This window comes from Antrostomus carolinensis, unplaced genomic scaffold, assembly GCF_000700745.2.
Source record: "Antrostomus carolinensis isolate BGI_N321 unplaced genomic scaffold, ASM70074v2 scaffold21980, whole genome shotgun sequence".
In the NCBI taxonomy this organism is placed as follows: Eukaryota; Metazoa; Chordata; class Aves; order Caprimulgiformes; family Caprimulgidae; genus Antrostomus; species Antrostomus carolinensis.
Genome location: NW_010290818.1, coordinates 1 through 20346, shown reverse-complemented (window position 1 = coordinate 20346; position 20346 = coordinate 1). Strand labels below are relative to the sequence as shown.

Genomic DNA, 20346 nt, shown 5'->3' with positions numbered 1-20346 from the left:
CCCCAAATACCATTTTGACAGTAGAAGGCTAAGCTCAAAAACTGGAAGGTAATAAACTTAAAAAAACAAAACCAGAAACTAAAACAACAACAAAAAAACCCAGCCCCTAAAGAAAAACCAACCCTCCAACCTAGCAGCCATTTAATTATTTGTTGAACTTAGATGATGGGAATCTCATTACCACATTCTTAAGGTTTCCCTACTCTAAACTACAAGATATAGTACTACATTCTGAAAACCTGTAGAGTCAATACTTTCAAATAGAAAGAAAACAGTCAGAACAGCAAGGATGAGCATGGCTTTACCATTTGAGTAGAAATAAAGAAAAATAAACTTAAAACATAGTGTTGAAACTTCTACTAGTTAGCCTTGCTTACATGAATTAAAAAATATATAAAGAAAAACAGAAGTTATCAGATTTTATACATCTTTTTTTAACCAGGTACATTTAATTGCAACCAGCAGGCACTCCACCAAAACGCAGTATTTGCAATCCCCATCTCTAACGGAGAGAGATCACTTTGGCCTCAATATTCCTATATTACAATTTTCCTGTTCAGAACATGCAGTTCATACATTTTACAGTTTTACTGCCATAGTCGATGCATTCTGGCCCAATGCACTCACAGCAGGCGTTGTGAAACCAGCGGTATTTGGAAGCTCCCATGGACTCGCAAGAGATCTTGCACTGATGTATTGACATGCAGTCATCAAAATACACCACAGTACACATATGCTCTAAACCAAGAGGGGGGAAAAATTTGGTTTAAAAGGTCTTACATTACTTTTAAAGGTTAGTTAAAAATTAATTAAATGTGCAGCTTTTGAAGTAGGATTGCAAATCATCATGACAATGAGGCATAAGGAAAGAAAAGACGATAGTGAAAGCAGAGAGAGGAGGCAGAGAGCCAAGGTACAATATCAACTTCAAGTTTTCAGTGTTTACAACTCAACCTGCTGTCTGCTCTCCATCTGCATCAATTTATTTCTATAGGCACAGGCAAGAAAGTTTTTGGGTTTTGTCCTCCAGTTATGAGGGATCCACCTTCTGAAGTTTAAGGATAGGCTATGCCAAAAGAACAACCAAGCATGTGTCCTCTGAAGGCAATATCAAGATATCACTTCCGCAGTTGCCAGCCGTTACTATTTGCTGTCATGAAAAACTTCTTAACCCACTTATTTAAAGTGTAAATGTTTCCTCCTCCCCCCCACTCCACAACACTCTTCAGCTGCACAGAGCTAGAGAATCCCATTTACCTCAACTTGAAACTGCACGGTTTTTTCTACTTTTTTTAGCAACACCACCAGCTTTACTACTAAGATTAAGAAACTCCTTCTACCTAAGTAGAAGTTTGTTCTTCTAAGATCCATGCAATTACTTGAAATGCCACTAAGTTTGGTGCTGTAACCCCAAACTGGAGCTGAGGCCTTCACCACAACTGTAAAACAAAAACATGCCTCCCCAGTCTACTTCCAATTCTCCAAGCTGACAGATTCTTCCTGTGCTAAACGTGTGGTTACACCATAACTTGGTTCATCCTCCAAAGGATCTTGATTGCATCACATTTACCCCCAGCACAACCTGGCACACTGTGAGGAAAAGCACAACTGAAAGCTGTCTGCAGACATGCATGTCTCACTCGTACACATCATGCAGATTTGTGAGCGGGAGATGCCAAGAGGCTTTCTAGCCTATTACTGCTTATGGTGCGTGGATCCAGGAGAAACACACTGACCTACATTCCAACGTTGATGAGAAAAATGTAATCCAAAGGTAAATGGTAAATCAAGAGAGTGGGGGGTTTTTTGAATGATTATGGAGGTATGGAGAAGGGTGAGTAACCAAAGGACTCTCAGAGCAGTGCAGTTGTTAACCACAGCGTTTATTCAGTCTCTAATCTGTGAGTAAGTCTTGGGAGGCTGAAGTGCACCAGACCCTCCCCTTCAAAATATCGGTGCCCCATAGATTAGCAGCCTCAGTACTATGCAGATCTCACGGCAAGCTCTTAACGTGAGGTCCAAAGGTGAGTTGAGGCCAGCAAGGGTCTCCATTAAGTCACTTACAAGTCATCAGATTTATGCAGTTGATTTCCCCAGTGCAAACAACAAATGATCTCTGTGGTGCCCATGCTTCTGGGCACATGACAAGGGACAACACCACACACAAGAGAGCAAAATGTGCTGGTGTGCAAGCACAGGAACCTTACAGAACCCTCTCTAAGAGGTGTTCATACTATTTATACCCTCTTAAAAATCACAGAATCATAGAATGTTTTGGGTTGGAAGGGACCTTCAAAGCTCATCTAGTCCAAGCCCCCTGCAGTCAGTGAAGGACATCTTTACTAGAGCAGGTTGCTCAGGGCTGTGTCAAGCCTGACCCTGAACATCTCCAGGGACAGGGCCTCCACTACCTCCCTGGGCAACCTGTTCCAATGATCCACCACCCTCAGATTGAAAAACTCTTTCCTAATGGCCAACCTAAATCTACCCTTTTCTAGTTTAAAACCGTTACCCCTCGTCCTGTTGCTACACGCCCTTGGGAACAGTTCTTCCCCAACTTTCTTATAGGCACCTTTCAGGTACTGCAAGGCCACTATAAGGCCCTCCCCAGAGCCTTCTCTTCTCCAGGCTGAACAACCCCAACTCTCTTAGGACACTGAACTGCACCAGTGCATGATCACAACAGCCCAGACTGCCTCCAACCTTGACATCCCTGATGAGCTCACTTGCATTGGTGACCATCAGGTCCAATAGTGCTTCCCCTTGAGTAGGGCTGTCTATTTCTTGTGTTAGAAAGAACACTCTTGCTTAATCCAAATTCACTCCTTTGATAACTTTTTAGTAGTTATCTTCTCAAGTTTGCCATTAAATGCCATAAGAAAGGTCAGTCTTAGAAGATGTCAGCTGGAGGCACACAGCCTCTGCCCCAAAACAGGCAATCCTGGCTAATCCCGAAAGGTTTCCTGATGCAAAATCATCTTTTGAGATGCCGTCTCCACCTGACTGACCTCCGTCTCCATGCTGGCTTGAGAAGGCAAAATGACTCATGGCTCTCTCTAGATAGGAATGAAACAACTCTTTAAAGAAACCAGAGTCCTCCCTCTCCAAAGGGTGTCCAGAAGTGCTCACTGCTATCATGATGATCATGGCACTCCAACTTGCAACATGCAAAGGAAAGCCTACAGTAGGTCAGGAAAGCTTGTCAGGAAAGCTGTGCGCACTCTGAGGTGGGTTAGCGGCTCCCAGCATCTGCAAGCTGTCTTCACAACAGAGTGTGACCAGTCCTCTCTGTGTTAGGAGACATCTGTGCTCACATTCATGTTGACCTCATCTGCGACAGCCTCTGGAAAAGCCGAATTCACCACCTTATGCCTGCTGAAACTTGAAACAGACCTCTTGTGGAAGAAGAGCCTGTGATTTGTAGGATGTAGAGATCCACAACACTAAACTGAGAGACTGAAGACATCTCTCAGGGAGAAGGAAGTTGGAGGACAAGCAGCATCGGGCCCATAACCCTGGCAAAACCAGATGACGCAGTCATCAGGTCCTGTGAGACTGCAGAGACTGCTCTCCTCAGACCCTCTCCCAGGACCAAAATGGGAATGAAACCCAGACCTTAACCTTGTTAAGGTGGCAGCAGCAACCAAGGACATTAATCTTGACTGACTGGTGAGCAGAGTAGAAAGTTTATTTTCACCTGCACACAAGCCAAGAGGATTAAGCCCTAGAGGACCAGTCCAAAAATGCTGCGAAGGCGAGAGGACAGAGTGTACATGGCAGGCCAGAGCCAGCAGTAGATCAGGCTGGTTCTCAGTAGCTCTGGTAAGCCCCTGGAAGACACGCTCCATGTATGTGCTACCAAACTGTTTCTGAAGTCTCGCTCACTCAGAGACCTGCCAGGTCCAAACCAGACAGACTGGCCAGGGCCTTTGTTCGGCCACTCCTGGTCCCCTCCTCAGCAGCGCCTGTGTGCCCGTGTAGACGCTGAATTACTGAAAGCAGGAGAGTTCCTCACCTCAGGCATCAGATCCCTCTTTATAGGCTGCAGAAACAGAGTTACACAGGGGAAAAAAATACATACCTACAGGCTCAGCTGGGATCTGGGGGAGTATTTAAATTAATTCACAAACCTAATTACGTAGTCATCACTTGGCTCCCTCAGTGTAGATAAAAAGGCTGTTACTCAGTGTAGTAACAGCTCTTTCATTTGCATTCTGCCAATTTTCACACTGTAAGGACTACAGGCGCAGGGAGGGAGAAGGGTGCAGCAGCATTCTTTTTTTCCAGAACATGAGTCTCTCTCCTATTTTTCCCCCAATTCATACTCAATGAAGGTTGTGTAGGAGAAGAAACAATCAAGTCTAAATTCAAAATGTCCAGAAGAAACAGACTCACATTTCTATCAGGCTTTGCTACGATACTGTCTGTGCTGCAAGTGAGATCTGTATTGGTGCACTACAGAGGAATTTAGTAACTTGGAGAAGATAAAACAATTCAGTTCTTCTAAGTTAAGGAATAATGCCTGTCTACAAGATGAAAAAACTTTCCCAGTTAATGACAATTCCCTGTATGCCATCTTTGAAATTAAGGTGCTGTGTTAATTTCAGTTATCTGCAAGTCTCTTTGTTGGTAGCTCTAAAAGTACTTTAAAAAGGCAACTGTCCTTTATCCAGCAGCCTTACCATTTTATACCAATCAGAACTTATAAAAAGAAACAAAAAAAAAAAAGGTCTTCCTAGAGTATCTACAGAGGTAGATGCCACTTTACTGGATTTCTGGCTCTCCTCTACCTGGCTGGCACTGGGGTGGGGGGGTGGGGAGCAGAAGCGCAGAGCAGACGCCATCCCCTGTGTAACCAAGCAGTGTAAATCAGAAACCCTTAACTACAACAGAGACTTTGTTTCATCGGTTGCCAAAAGATTATCTAGTTCCCCTCTCTCTAGCCAACATCCTGTCATCATCTGAAACCATTAAGCTTATTTAAGCATCTGAACTCACAGTTCAGAGCTCTGAGAGTATCAGCTAAGAGTAAAGCAAAAAGAGTAAAGTATAAATGTAGGTCTAGATTTATAATCATCACAATCCTCTCTAAGGTTGTGGCTCAAATGCCAGAAACTACTGATCTCAAGAACCACAGCAGCTCCAGCAGCACACACATACTTTGGCAGCTAAAACATCAAAAGTCAATTCACAGGAGGAAAGGGAAGACACTCATTAAGATAATAACGGGGAAGTTCAAGGTCTGGTGGCTGGGGCAAGAAAGGAATGCTCTATATCCCACCACACCCCACCTCCTCCTGGATCTACAGCCGCCCTACCAGGGCTGGTGGCTCCACGCCACTCAGGCACAAAGCTCGTGGGTTCCCATGGTGGGTGATGCTTTTCCTGGCACTCACCCCAAACTCTATCGAGCAAGTCTGGCCCCCAGACCAGCCTAACGCAATCCCTGCATGAACTCGCGCTGAAGTCAAAATCAGAACTGTGTCACACCATGTGACAAGGGGTATTTGTAGGCAGAGCCCTCCCACATTTTGGGATGTATTCCACAAGACAGCACAGAGACTACTGTGCCCTTACCAAAATCTACTTCTCATTAGCCCCTCTCCCTTTACACACAACAGGCTGCTGCCAGCACACCATGTGGGAGTGAGGCATGCAAGGAGCCACAGAAGAACCACAAAATGGAGGAGGGCACAGCACTGTAAGGAAAACATAAAGCATCTGTGTTCCTCCTCACAGGAATAGTCTTTCAAATCCCTGAATGTTACAGCCTTGAAGGCAACTGCTTAGCCAGTCACCCAAAGGACACCTGCCTTTGCAAGATGTGCCCTTTAGCCTAGCAGCACGTTTGGGGAGAAGGAAAGCACAAAGAACGCCTTTAGTTTCTCCCACTGCAGGCTAAGCTTGTTACTTACTGCACCTCGGCACACACACATACACATGCACAGACCCAGCCCCTCTTTCAGTGCTTCTGCCACGTGCTAGCTTCTTCAACCACAGTGACTCCATTGTGTGACTCAACTTTGCATGGGCAGAAACCATCAGAATCCAGTAACTTCTTTGGCTCCCTCTTTGTGCCCATGCTCACAAGGCTCTTTAGCCCTTGACCTCTCACCCCTCTACCTTTTGCTTACTGCTTCCCCAATAAACTAATCAAAAAAGTATTAAAACCAATGCCACCTCACGGCTCGCACAACACCCAACACAGGAGGTACAATTCCCCAGTTGTCCTTGCTTCCACCATAATAAACATCAACTGATGAAGGCCAGCAGCCAACTTTTCTTTCCACTTTCTGTTCTCAAGGCTCAAATCACCCGTGTTTTTATAAGCAAACTTTAATATGACTCCTGAAAAAGCAGAGCACTACAGTTATCTACATTGTGACCAAGAAAATGCAGCCTCCTCAACATATTTACTTATTTAGATAATTAAAGTATAGGATGTTGAAAGCTACTTGCTACCTTTTCCAGTTCTTCACTGATCACTAAGATGGAGGAGGCATAGCCAGCGATTGTAAGAACAGCTCTGACATTTGTTTTTGTTCTAACTGTCTACTGAAGCCTGAAAAACAGTGGCATTTGGTAACTATTTCCAAATATAACTGCTGTTTTTGGACTGTCATCATTGCAGTGAAAACTCTCCCAACTTAATCTCTAATACATTCTTAGTAAATTAAACGGAGAGTTTTGACTAAGAAAAAATTGCAGTGTTATGTATTTGTCTGTGGTGTTAAACTCAAAACTCCTCCACACCCTTGAGATGCAATTCAAATTCCAAGTTTAATCCAAAACTATCATTAGCCCATCCTGTTGGTATGGCAGTAAAGGACTGTCAGGGAAGAGCCATCTGGGCTGCAGTACCTAAGCACAGTGGGATACATTCAGGATTGTTCTAAGCATAACTTCTTTTTCCCCCCAAGTGTAATTTACGTCTTTAAATACTGTGGTGTTTGCACACAGGGCTTTTTGTGGCTTGCCATGTAACATGGCTTACTGCATCATTCTCATAATGGCAAGCAAGCGTTTTAATAACGTCAAAAACATATGAATGAGATGCTTTCTGACCATCTGGTTTCCCAGTTCTGGACTTCATTTATTTTTCTAACGTGCCTTAACCAAAGGAAATTAGAAAAGTTGCCATTATGGTCCCATTTAATCAACAGCAGTCCTACTGAGAAACGGAACTAGGTCAAAGGTTGACAATGGAACGGAAGAGCGGCGTGTCCATCAATTAGCGTATCTTTCATGGATAAGATAAAAGAGCCATCACAACAGCAACATATGGGGTTACAAATATCTAAAGTGTGTGTTGGGAAGGAAGCAAGGCATTAATTACACTAAGAAACGAATCAGATGCTTTTGTTTTTCCCTGTTAAGCAGTAATTTCACTATGAACTGTTTATGAGATTCTTTTAAGGCTGATGTAATGATTCGCAGGGAAAATATTTCAGGTTTAGCGTGGAAGCCAAGAAGCAGAGAATATTTTTCTTATGCCACTGTTGTCACTACCTCAAAATTCTCATCTTCCCCCACACCCAGCAAACAGTATTCTGAAGTCTGTCCTTTAAACTGAAGGTGAGAATATAAAAAACTTGATATAAAGAAGAGGAATGAGCCCCTAAGTTGAACCCCACCCTCAAATTCTTCATTTTTAAGGTTGTCTGTCACATACACCTCCTCAACACAAAGAGTGATCTTGCTAAGCTTATTCAAGTTTACTATTAATCCTGGATTTCCTACATACCTTCCTTCTAAAGAGGTCAAGTTATGCCAGCCCAGACTATCGAAATTAACATCTACTCCAGATACAACGGTTTATGGCATGTGGCTTTCTCAAACCTCTGAAGCCACGTTTCAATTGCCTACCTGTGCACTGATACATTACCTGGATTCAGTTCTTGGTCTGTCCTGTCTCCTAAGCTACAGGTAACTGCTTCAAAGTCAAAGAGCATACCGTGCCAGTGCACATGAAATAATGCACAGGAGGAATTACAGACATGTCAAACTCATGTGGTTCAGTGTCTCCTAAGATCATCAGACACTTTAACACCATCTTCCATGTTCCTCAATACTTTTGCTTCACGCCTCATGCTCAAAATTACACTGAACTTTTCATGTTTTTATGGGAAAAGAAGAAATGAGCACAGACAAGCACAGGAGATGCACTGAGAAGGCTCCAGGAAGAGACAAGAGGAAACACTAGGAATTTAGACACTATGCTCATTACCTTTGTCACTAGAGTAAGGTGTGTGGACATTGTTGCTTGGAACAGAGACGTTCTGATGCTGTGGCTGGTTCACTGTTTCTAAAAAGGAAACAAGGTTCTCGTGGTGTGACAGTTCTTCTGCCACAGGGAAGGAAACGATATTCCAGTTTAGCTGAGTATCCCCTTCTGTCAGTGCCCGGAAAAGGGAAGGAATTGGTTCATGCAGCTCCTCGACAGTGCTCTTGGATGTTGGAGGCGTGTCACTGTAATTGCGAGGATTGCACATACCTGCAGAGGAATGAAACAGTAAGTTACACAAAACTCCCTCAACTTTTCTCCTTGAAACAGGCAGGAATATTTAGAAAATTAAAATTGGGTTTTGGGGAGTTTTTTTGTTTGTTTTTTTCCTAAGCAGAACAGAATCTTGTTATGTACATACCCCTCACCCAATATATGTACCCCTTCACTCAACAGCAGAAATGCCACTAAATACAGCAGGACAAACTTTCCATAATTTCCAGGTTTCAGATCTCTGCAGACTCCACAAAACACACCTGCAACTTTTGAGATCTAACTGGAAAGAAAAAACCACATCTACAGGGCACTTTCCTTCCCTTTTTACGTTATCTTTACAGTTTAGAACACGAAGAGTTCAACAAAAGGTTTGTTTCCCCTGGGAAAACAGACAAAGCACAGCATAATCGATACCAGTATAAATGTGGAATGGAAGTTTACGACTGAAGGAAGATAGTATCTTGACAAGTCCTGAGGTACATGAAGCTTTTGATTGCAATTCAAGTATTCAACCTCACCCACTGCAGCAGTGCACTACATCTTATTAGTCATCTGCCAGAGGTGCAAAGATCAGTATCAGGAGGGAGCAAGAGCCTGAATTACTTTACCTGCTTAGAGAGAGCTGAGATGAACCTCACTTTGCTACTTAGTTGGAGGGGTCACTACAGGCAAAATGCTGTTTCCAGGTTCTCTCTTCCTTATTTTTCAATGTCTTTTGTTGTATCTTTTTTGAAACCTTGTAATCCTCTTGGTCACGTCCTACAAAATGCTTTTGTGATGTGCAATGCAGGTGCCGGTTTTTTCATCAATCATTTAAGCACTAACCTTTACTACCAGCAATGAAGTGAAGGGTATCTTGATTTAATCCAAACATTGAAATGGCCAAGATTGAAAAGAAAAGTTGTACCTGCATAGGTATTTAAGGTCAGAAGCCATAAAACACTATTAGAGGTCGCCTGGCAAGAGGATGACAAATCCACTTTCCTCACGTACATCTGGATACCATTTTGGGCAGTCTCAAAGACACAGTTTTAGACAGCTACAGCTGCAAAGCACACCAGTCTTGAAGCATCTTGTATCAAAGTGGTATGGGACATAAATGTTCAAAGTCTACCTGCCCCACACAACCAGAGAAGCATCACCTGCCCTGCAGATACATCAGGACTCTAGCTTCAGAAATCATGTTTAACTAGAACCTCATACAAAACCACAATCTTTTAAATCTAAGTAGATGGATTTCCATAATGAACACAACAGAATGAAGTTTGCCCATGATGACTAGCATGAGATCTGGCAAATCTTAAGCAAGCAGTTAGCATTACAATCATTTAATAATAGGAATAACACAGGAATAATAGGAATAAGAAGATATTATAATATAACATATAAATGAATAACAGGAATGATAAGGTGGTCTGCTCCTATAAAACGGTGAGCCAAATATTGGGTAGGACAAAAAACCCAAGCCTCTCCTCTAAACAACATCAGGTCACACCAAAAAATAATTCCACTTACGCAAACTTCTTACCATAAACAATTATTTTCCGACTCCTCTCAGATAGGTTTGTTCTTCATAGACATTCCTAGACTCACTGCTTTAATAAAAAATGTTTGTCCTTGCATTATCACCTTTTAGCAAGCACTCTGAATATTCACTCTACAATTGTAATAAAGGATGCCCACCTAAAATTTATTTAGGAAGATACCAAACCAGGTAAGAGTTTCATACAGAGACATCAAGAGACATCTACTTTAGTTTATGTCATTGTATAATGTTGTGAAAGGGAAACCAGTAAGCCTTTTTAGAGGCCCCCTGTCAGGTTGGATTCACAAAATAAATTTCACTGATAAGAAGGACACATAGGAAAAAAATAACATCAAAACTGTTCATCAAATTATTGCAGAATGAGTACAGCTTGTGTGCATATCAATCTAATACAAAAATACTTTCTTAAGATGGTATCAAGAAATCACTGCTCATAGTTTAATGGGGAACTGGTCATTCCACAGAGATCCCACCCACTTACTATTTTTAAAGCAAACCATGCACAGGATCATGCCACTCCACTGCTTACTGAAAGACAGTAAAGCAAAGGTGAGCTAGCCAGAACCAAGCAAAAACCAAGGTGTCAGACAGCATATTCACATCATGATGGAACAGGAGAAGCAATGGACTGCACCAAAAAGGAGCATTTTGAAGGTAACAATCTTCATTAATTCAGAGAAGATCCAGACAGACAGAGAAGCTGAGAGCAGGTACAACACTCAAGACAGATCTCTTCCATGCAAGCCAGGTGGATTTTAAATGGCAGCAGAGGGAGAGTTACAGCAACCACAAGAGGATGAAGCTTGCAACGCATTCAAAACAAGAGACAGAACTAGAATATATCCTCCTTAAACAGGGGCAGCATTCACTTGCAGAGATCTGCAAACTCTGAACACCACCTGTTAGTAGTAATGCTGTTCTTGTTAAGACTTGTCATCTAATCCTACAGTAAGAACTTGTATGCCTCTTTCTTACCCTCCACAAAGAGCTCTTTTTGCAAATAAAAGAACAATGAAAATGTTGGGCCACGCATATTTACTACTAGTCCCAAGAATTCACAAGGGAACTCAAACCTAAAATTGTCCCTGTGCAGTATCTGTCAATCCACTTTACAGTTACAAAACCTCCATACAGCATCCAAGCCCATGAAGCAGGTGCTGCGTTGTTTCCTCAGGATGACAATTCAAAAAGCAGTTTATGTTTAAGAGACAAAATTAAGAGTCAGTTACAATGACATTAGCCAAGCAAAATCTGGACTGTCGCCACCCCCGACTCGACAGAGCAGGTAAGAGCTTTCCAGTGTTTGGTTCCCCACAGTAATTTATTCAGTACCCACAGAATGAACCCTAAGATGTTTAAAGCACAGATTCTGTCCTGATGTTTTACTTCTGTTACAAGACTGTGAGCACAGCGTGTGACAGGAGGGAGCAATTAAAAAAATCTCAAACAAATGCAAACTTACCAACACAGTCACAGCACTCATCCCAGAGTGTGCCCAGGCAGAGCATGCACTCCTTACAGCAGGAGCAGTTCCCTTCCCCAGGGCGGCACTGACACAGCTCCTGCAAACAACAGAAACTCATTACACCGCAGCAACCCCAGATGTCAAACGCTAACACGGCAGAGTGCTTCCTCCTCGAGCTGCAACTCAAATTACAGCATTAAAAAAAGCTTGGTACACTAGTGCAGCGTGTAAATGGTAAAACAGTTCCAGCCGAAGAACCAAACTTAGTTTACAGAGGGATCTTTTGCAAGCTTGCTTTTTTTTTAACAGGTGAAATTCTAAAGACAAATTTGAAGTCAAGAAACATTTAAAAATGGAAAAACGTTATTCATGGGAAAAATGAGTGCAATTCTGTGTATGCCTGAATCTACAAGTTCTTTGAATGGCTTTCCCATCACAACAGGAAATTCAAATTCCTTTATATATAAATAGTGCGTGCATATTATAATTTAGCTAGAAAAGGAAGTTACTGTAAGTAGCATAAACAAGAAGATACACAACATCTACCATTACACCTATTTGTGGATTCTAAAAGGAACTCACTCGGTTAAGCCATCTGACCACAGGATCCTGTGCATCTCTGAACACTTGTTACACTTTGCTCTCCATTTGCAACAGCCGTGACCCGATCGGTGTTTCCCCCCAGATCCAGCTGATTCATTTTTGCTATTACGAAAACAACCCTTTGCCTCCTTCCCCCAAAATCGACACCCTGGGATACCTCCAGGACTTCTGGAGCCTCTAGGAAGTGAAACAGTATGCACACATACTATTAATAGTATGCACACATTTTTCTTTAAACATTATTAGGCTAAAAATATGGAAGAGGTATGGAAGCAAGAAGACAAACCTTTCTTTTCCTATTACCTAACCCTGAAGGCACTGGTTTAGCAGTTCTGCTGGAGACATACACTTGTAGACATCAAAGTACAGAAACAGTCTACAATGGTGAAGGAAATCTAAAAACCAGGTGGTCTCCTTCCCTCTAGCTCAAATCCACACTAGTAATTCCAGTTCAGCCAAAAGACTGTGCCTGCATGACAACAATATACAGGCTTGAATTACACCATAGTGCAAAACATGGGCAGCCAACAAGTCATTTGGTTGTCCTAAGAATCTGGTTTTGATGACATCTGTCCAACCACCACATTACACACAACTGGTAGAGAAAACAAAATCCTGTTACTGGAAACACTGACCACGGGATCCTTCCCACCCCTGGCTTTACTGGAAGAGCCATCAGCAAATCTCTGCTGCGCACCAGGCTGGGGAAAACATGATGCCCATCCCTGCTCTTTGATCCCATTCTCTGGGCAGGGACACGCTGCAGTGCAGTTGGGAGATGCACGTGGACAGGAGGGAAGGGCAGGAAGATGGTTTGGTGTGAAATTCTCGTAACCTAGAGTCACCACCAAGGCTTCACCTCAGCTAACCACAGCTGGGTCAGGAACACCCTTCCTTACAGGCAGACACAAATGTCACCCCCAAAGTCTTTCTGTAGCACCTTGGGAAGAAGCTGAGGGGAAAAAATTACACTTTCTAAATAATTCTGTGCTTGCTCTTGCTAAGGAGCATTAAGGTAGGGGAGAAAGGAGACATTTTTATACCAAACACCAGGAGTGCACCTGCTGGGCACGGCACGGCACAGAGATGCACCTGATCACGTACCATCCCCGTTCTCTGATCTGCAACACGGACAACTGCAAATGTCCGCAGCCTGTTGGGTTGCACGGGGATCGCCCCTCTCTGCACCAACCCACGCAGGCCCACAGAGGACCAAAAGTGCACTTCAGAGGGCAAGCCCAGAGCGAGGTCTGGCTGGGGACAGGGCTCCAGCTTACAGCAGAGGAAATTTCAGGGCTCCCAGTTCTGGACTAAAACCAAACAAACCCCCAAACCCGCTGCAGATGTGCTACAATGTATTAATGCAGCATAAATTCCCTGATCTGTTATTTTTCCATTCACTTCAACCCAGATCACAAATCTTCTTGAAGCCATCAAATAAACCAAATTCACAAGCTACTGCATGTTCTGTGTAATGCTGAGAAATGCTGTTGCCTGCACAGTTTAATGTGAATTGTTTGCCCTGCTGAGTGATCACGCACGAACTCCCGCTCCACGTGCGTTTCTGCAATATGCACTCTTAGTTAAGTCCGGAATTTTCACTTACAGAGTGGAAAACTACCAAGATTTTTTTGCTTTTTCATTATCAAAGTTTATTCATGTCACCTATTACTATGCTGTTTCCAAGTGAAAGACGAAAACCAGCCTCATTAACAAAAGATACAATTTTTTCCACAAGAGGAGACACCACAAACTTAGAAAGATGACTTATGCGAATGAATGACGCATTTCTAAAATATTTATCTTACCGTTTGATAAACAGATTGTGTCAACCTTGAGAATAAAAAGCCTGAATAGAACAACTTTAAAGCCTGAATAGAACAACTTTAAAAACAGTACTGTTACCTCAGCCAGAGAACAGTATTAATACATATTAGGATGTATTAATACTCAACTAAAAATATCCCATAAGTTTGTTCTTCAACAGTAAAACTGGGCAAACAACTTCATACTTATTAAAGACATTGCAACACCAACAAGCCAGTATGTGAGAGGAGGCAATTCTCTGTAAGCTATTAAATGTAACGTATGAATTAAACCCAGAAAATTCACTAAAGTTATTTCAGTTTTATAGATTGCACTGAGTGAATCTAAGAGAAGAGTATTCTCAGTAAATTAAGTGTAACCTTAAATTATACATTTGCAATGTAATAAAAAAAATCTGCTTAGCTTCACTGTGTGTAAGCACTAGCTTGGGACAGTACCATTGTACCTACCAATATTTGAACAACTTTATTTTTATAGGAAGGGCTTATGAGCAGTGTATTTTTTTTTTTTAACTTGGAGGGGGAGGAGTGAAGAAAGAGCAACCTAATTAGTCTTATGCACAGTTGTCCAGCTCCCTCCTTCTCACAGTTGGGCTGTCTCTTCAGGGCAGTAACTGTATGTTTTTCCATATATGTGTTTCCTTAACCACTGTTCAGCCCTTCTGCCTGACTCATTCACATTGGATGCTTGTACAGGACACATCTTTTTAAAAGAATGCTTACATGAGACGTGGGTGAAGTGAGGCAGAATGAGAAACGTTCCTTGTTGATCACTGGGGGTGGTGAGGCGTCAGTGGAAGAAAATATTACTCATAAGTCAGCTTGGCAACTTCCCAAGCAGAAGTACTTGAAGGTGCATCAGAGAATGTATTTTGCTAGGCAAGAAATAAGCCTCTCAGTCTGAAGATACAGCATTAAATAGGAAGCTGGCATGTCCGTACAATAGATACTTCTGTTCCAGAGAGCAAATAAAGATTTTTTACAAGGTATTAACATCTGCATTGTTTCAAAGATTTCTTGAAATGACAGAAAGTATTTTCTCAGTGCAGTGAGAAACAGGACCTGAAGGCACTGGCAACATCCTTCCAAACTGGAAGGGGGATGAGAGAAAAAAAGCTAATGTGTTTTGCCTAGAACAGTTTATTAACAGAAAATCTCCTGGAAGCAAACCAGCCAGAACGGTTTTGTTAACCCAACTGCGTTAGATACTGCCGCTACAACATACACACTACAAGTCATTTTTAGATGCCTAAGCCCCGAAGTTAAGGAGTGTTACTTGTTTCATACCACAGGGCTAAAAAGTCTTGGAAATCCTTTCAAGCTGACAAGTTTGTACACAAGATTAACAGGAGGTGAAGACAAAGATGAAGAGATATTTCAATTGGAACGATACCACACCAGCCACAGGGACTGCAGGCATGTACTGTTTGGGAGAGAAAACTCTGTATTCCCTGCAGAACGACCCCTCTTCAGCAGGGTCTCAAATCCAAGCCTGAACTACAGCACCGTTTGTTTCTGACATATGGCTGTAGTTTAAAGAGCTGTTGCAGATGAGCCAGCAAAGCTCAACGTACCACCCAAGCTGGACTACTGCAGGTAGCTCTGCACTGCAAGAGCCAGTCTGGGACTTGCCTCAAAACCATCTGCTACGAACAATTGTGGGAATGTCCCACCCTAGAGGTTTCTGCCTTCAAGGATTTCCTCCATGTTGCAAGGACACAATATATGCCTCCACTCCACCCAGCAAGCATAACTGGTCTTCTCATCTCCTCCACACATGGAAATGTCACAACAACCCATGTGCCCAAGTCAACAACAGATGTGCTAGCATAAACACTGCAATACATGTGCCATGTGCAACCAGGGCTCGGGGGCCTACCTGAAAAGCAAGGTAACCCTCAGTTATTGACTTCAATGCCTGACTCCCAGATACATGGGAAGGAGCTACGTCCAAAGCCTTCAAGGGAACTAATTTTGTGGTCCCACTCTGCCTACACTCCCAAGCCTTACCCACAACTCCTTTAACAACTACAAGAAGCCACAAAGCTTTTTTGTGAAGGCTAAGCTTATGCAGAGAGATGCCTCAAGCTATTTTCTTACAGGTCTTTGCTTACAAAAAAACAAGAAGTAGACTATGAGACCATCACTGAAGCTAAAGCCTCAAGATGTGAAAGGAAAGCTGAATGCATGAGAGTTGTTGATCTCACGCTCCGTTCTGCATCTAACAAAATAAATATTTATGTAGGGACCACCCTTAAGCAGAGCAGCTCCTAAGGAGTGGCAGTAATGACTGTACTGACTCCTAGCCATGTTGGCAAAAATATTTATGTTAACCATATGCTTTTTGAGAGAGCAGGTCTTTTGTCTCATTATGTCTCCAAGACAGGCAGCCTCGCTTTCTGCACGCAGATGCAGATGACAAACATTCACGTTCTGTTTGCTCCACAAGTTGTCTCCGAGTGATGTGATCTCGGTTTCAAGCCACGGATTTTGCCAAACTACAACAGTTACAAAAATAAGTTGGGCAAAAATGTCATGCAATAGTCAAGCAAATCCACTCAACAGAGTATTTTATTTTTAAGTTCAGATTTCTCCAGAAGAGTTTAGAGGGGGGAAAAAAAACTACATGGATATATTCTACTTGTATACCTACCCAAGAAATAACATGCACTTCACATACCAGTGCAGCATTTATGCTATAACAGCGCTGAAGATTTTAAAAAATAATAATAATTAAAAAAGAGCCAAGAAGAAAGATGACAGTTGCTTTAAGTCAAAGCTTTAGGATAGTCTTCACATCCACAATCAGACTAGTCTGACCTGATCTGCACTTCTACAAAGAATGAATACTGACTGGTATGTCAGGCCTGTTTGCAGGAAGAGAGCAGCCAGACGGTGAAAATGAACAGCAGCATTCCCCGTAATTGTACACAACTCACGTGTTCTGGGTTCCCGGGGGGTCTCGGGGAATGGCACACAGTTTTGATTCTAGGGAAACGCTTTAAAAAGGGATTCCACATCACCATTCCACCACGAGGACAAGTAAAGCGGCGCAGACGTCTCTCTGCATGCTTAGGGCTGTCGCTAGAGAGGTGCCGACGTGATACAAGAAAAGCACATGGCGTGAGCCACCTCCACGCAGCGCTGAACCCCCGTCGTCTTCTTCCCAGCCGAGGAAGGGCTCCAGCAGCATTGGCTCCACTTCTCCTGGGCTGTGCTCTATTCAGACTCGCTCATAAAAATGAAGTTTAAATGCTGGGGTCTCAAGCTTGACTTGATAAAAGGTAAGAGATTACTTGGAAAGGAGATGTCTGTGCTTGCATGGATGGTGGGCTCCACCAGTGGCACAGGAAAAGGAGACAGTGTCTCTTCCCTGCTTTCCCCTTCACCTGGACTAACAGCTTTCCCCTGAATCAACAAATCTGTACCACTGCACTTGCTATTTAAGTGCCTCATACATCCAATGCCACAAGTAGCATCTTACTTTTTAAAGGTTTCAAGACTTGAGGTTGTTTGAAAAAATGCAACAGAAGGAACTTGTAGGTGCATCAGTTTGTCACAGCGCACAACACCCCACGTACCAGCGCAAACACCGGCGTTCCTGCTCCCGTATTTAACCACGACACAGACCATGGTGAGGCTGGGAGAAGCAGCTTTTATTTATTTTTTTTTTTTTAAGCAATGGCAGTGCAGAAGCTGGAAAGGCAACAGTTCAGCCTACAGTCAGTCTTCATTCCACAGGATGAATTTGTGAATCTGGCAAGTATTTTTATTTGTAAACCTGACAAATTTTATACAGAAGTCAATGAAATGAACATCTAAATGCTTCATGACACTTCTACGTCACTTTTCAGACTGTGATCATACATTTACAGTAAGCATGCCAGCACGTTACCAGCTTCTGATTTGTGCTCTCTGCTATTGGATTTCCAATCTACAAAGAGGCAGTAAGAAACGGTTTCTTTTAAAGCAGCTGCAACTGACCACATGAAGGCTCATTTTATCAATACGGAGTCAAGAAGCTGCTCAATACACCATTAGTAAATAAATACTTGGTAGTTACCAGAACTGCTTGCCAATTCTGCTAGAAAAGGCATTTTTGTTCTGCTGCCCATCATACCTCTTAACTCCTGCTACAAGAAGAGCAACATGGTCTCAGTCTGTTTCGCTGCAGACACACACAGCAAGTCAAAAGTAGCATCTGGATTTTAGTTCAATAGCCATTTCCTACCAGTTCAGCCTGTGAGTATTTGGTTTTGGGTTTCTTTGGGGGGGGGAGGGGTTTGTTGGGGTTTTTTTGGGGGGGGGGGAAAGGAGGGGGTTGCTGTTGGTTTTTTTGTTTGTTTTTTAGATAGACCCACATACTTTCAGAGCTTGCTCGCTACCATTAGTAGCCATAGGTCCCTCCTGATGAAAAAGCTTTTCCAAATGCACCTTGGGACTCTTAGGACGAGTTAGGTCCCTACTCGTGTTAGTTCTCTCATGTGAGTTTTTAGGCATCTTTGTACAAACTGTACAAACCTGATGTCATGGAGAACCTCAGGCATCAACTACTGACCCTCTGCCTGGGCTGGGAGGTTTAAGAAAGCAGACAGACGGTAAGTTAAGGGGAACATCTCAGACAGGTATGGGAACACTGTAAGCACATTTGAACTTCTGGTACTGCAGATATCTTTAAAAAAATAAATTGTTGCCCACAGAAACCTTTCTAATAAATGCCTGTTTTAAACTGCTGCTTGTTTATAACATCACTAATAAAGAGACTGAAAACTAACAGTGTGACTGGTAGTGACTTCTAACACTAACCCAGCAATCCTAATCCTTGACTAGAAAATGTTTCCATTAAAAAAAGAAAGATGCCCATATACACATACATTTAATATTATCTATAAAATGATTGTTATTCTGCGCTTATATGTGCAGGAGACCAAATTACTTTCCTTAAAAAGACACTATCTAACATAAAATACTGGTTATTTGTGTCACTGGATCTTTTCAAGACACAGCTTCAGAACTGTTTCTTGAATGCTTAAAAGCAAATAAAGAAAACACAACTCATACCTGTATCAGACATTTGCTGACATCGCTAGCACAGAGAGCCTTATTGCAGCCTGTTGACGACTGGATCCACAGCAGGAACAGAAGGAGAGTGACTGTGGGCGCCGTGACGTACTGCGACCTCATGTTTCCTGCAGGTGAGCAATTTTCACAAGTACTGCAACCAGCACTGAAATAAAAACCAGCAGCTGAAAAGGCTACAGGGAGAGAAGTGAAATCCTACTTTCCCTTCCCCCTTGAAACTCCTTCAATAAAGATTAATATGTTCTTTTCTGTGAGGGGGCAGAGAATAAAAAAAGGTCAAATTGGGGTGCTTAACAACAAACCCAACTCTTCCTCCCCCACCTAACTTATTTAAAGCTTTCAGCAATTGCACTTTTGGATTAAAACTGCAATAAACTTAAGGTGAACAGTCTCGAGTTTGCAATATCAAACATGACACCCTATAAGCAGTGACAATAAAAAAATGCCTCAGAAGAGAAAACCTGCCAACGAAGACCTACTTCTGTACATGCATAAAGCAGACAGATAGGTTTTGTGTAGTATCTCCTCAGGCTAAAGGTACACACAGGTGTCTAGGACCCAAGCTGTACAGCAACCTTCTACCACATGCAAGGTAAGCTGCCGTGTTATCTTTAATGTAGACAGACAGTTGTTTTCATACCTACAGTTAGATGTCACAGAGGCTTTCAATTCAATCACAACGTTATTAACTTCTTTTTTAAAAATACAGACACGAACATTTAAAAAGAGTACGGGAGACTTTGAAGGACGTAACTTTCAAAAGCCACACAAGTGAGTGAAGCCAACCGGAGCTGAGCATCTGCTACTTCAAACAGAGGGAAGAACTGGGTTTGTTCAAAGCATTCCACCTTTCTCCCTTTATGAAAGCCCAGCTTCTTGGAGGTGGTGTTTGTTACAAATATAGCACCATTAGCAGCGTGCCAGTGAGTTCTCACTCGGGCTTAGCATGTGAACCCAGCTGAAAGAGGACCCTATTGCACTAGGCACCGCACCAATATATATAACAGAAGGCAGCCCATGTTTGGGCAAGCTTACATGAGCCTGTATTGTTCTCATAAGAGGGGAAAAAATGCTAATGGGGCACTGGGTCTCTTTCTCTCTCTATCTAGAAATGTTTTTCTGCTTTACCAACTCAGAAAAACCCCACCCCTCAATTAGCAACATCCAAACAGAAAAAAAAAGTAGAAAGACACGCCAACACGGCAATAAGGCACGATCTGGACGTGTAAAGCCTGTGCCAGATTACTCTTTCCTGCAATGGTTATTAAGCGCTCCTGCATCCCGCTGCGGTGGGCGCCCGGCCAGCTGCACCCACGCCGGGCTG

General features: G+C 42.7%; 1 protein-coding gene across 1 annotated transcript; it reads right to left on the bottom strand.

The window, feature by feature from the left end:
- Window positions 1–247: 247 nt before the first annotated feature.
- Window positions 248–19164, bottom strand: TWSG1 (twisted gastrulation BMP signaling modulator 1). Its single transcript, XM_010174631.2, has 4 exons — window positions 19002–19164; window positions 11509–11608; window positions 8228–8494; window positions 248–738 (listed from the first exon to the last, which is right to left on the bottom strand). The coding sequence occupies exons 1-4, from the start codon at window positions 19122–19124 to the stop codon at window positions 557–559; spliced, it is 672 nt and encodes a 223-aa protein (XP_010172933.1). The 5' UTR covers window positions 19125–19164; the 3' UTR covers window positions 248–556.
- Between the last annotated feature and the right edge of the window lie 1182 nt (window positions 19165–20346).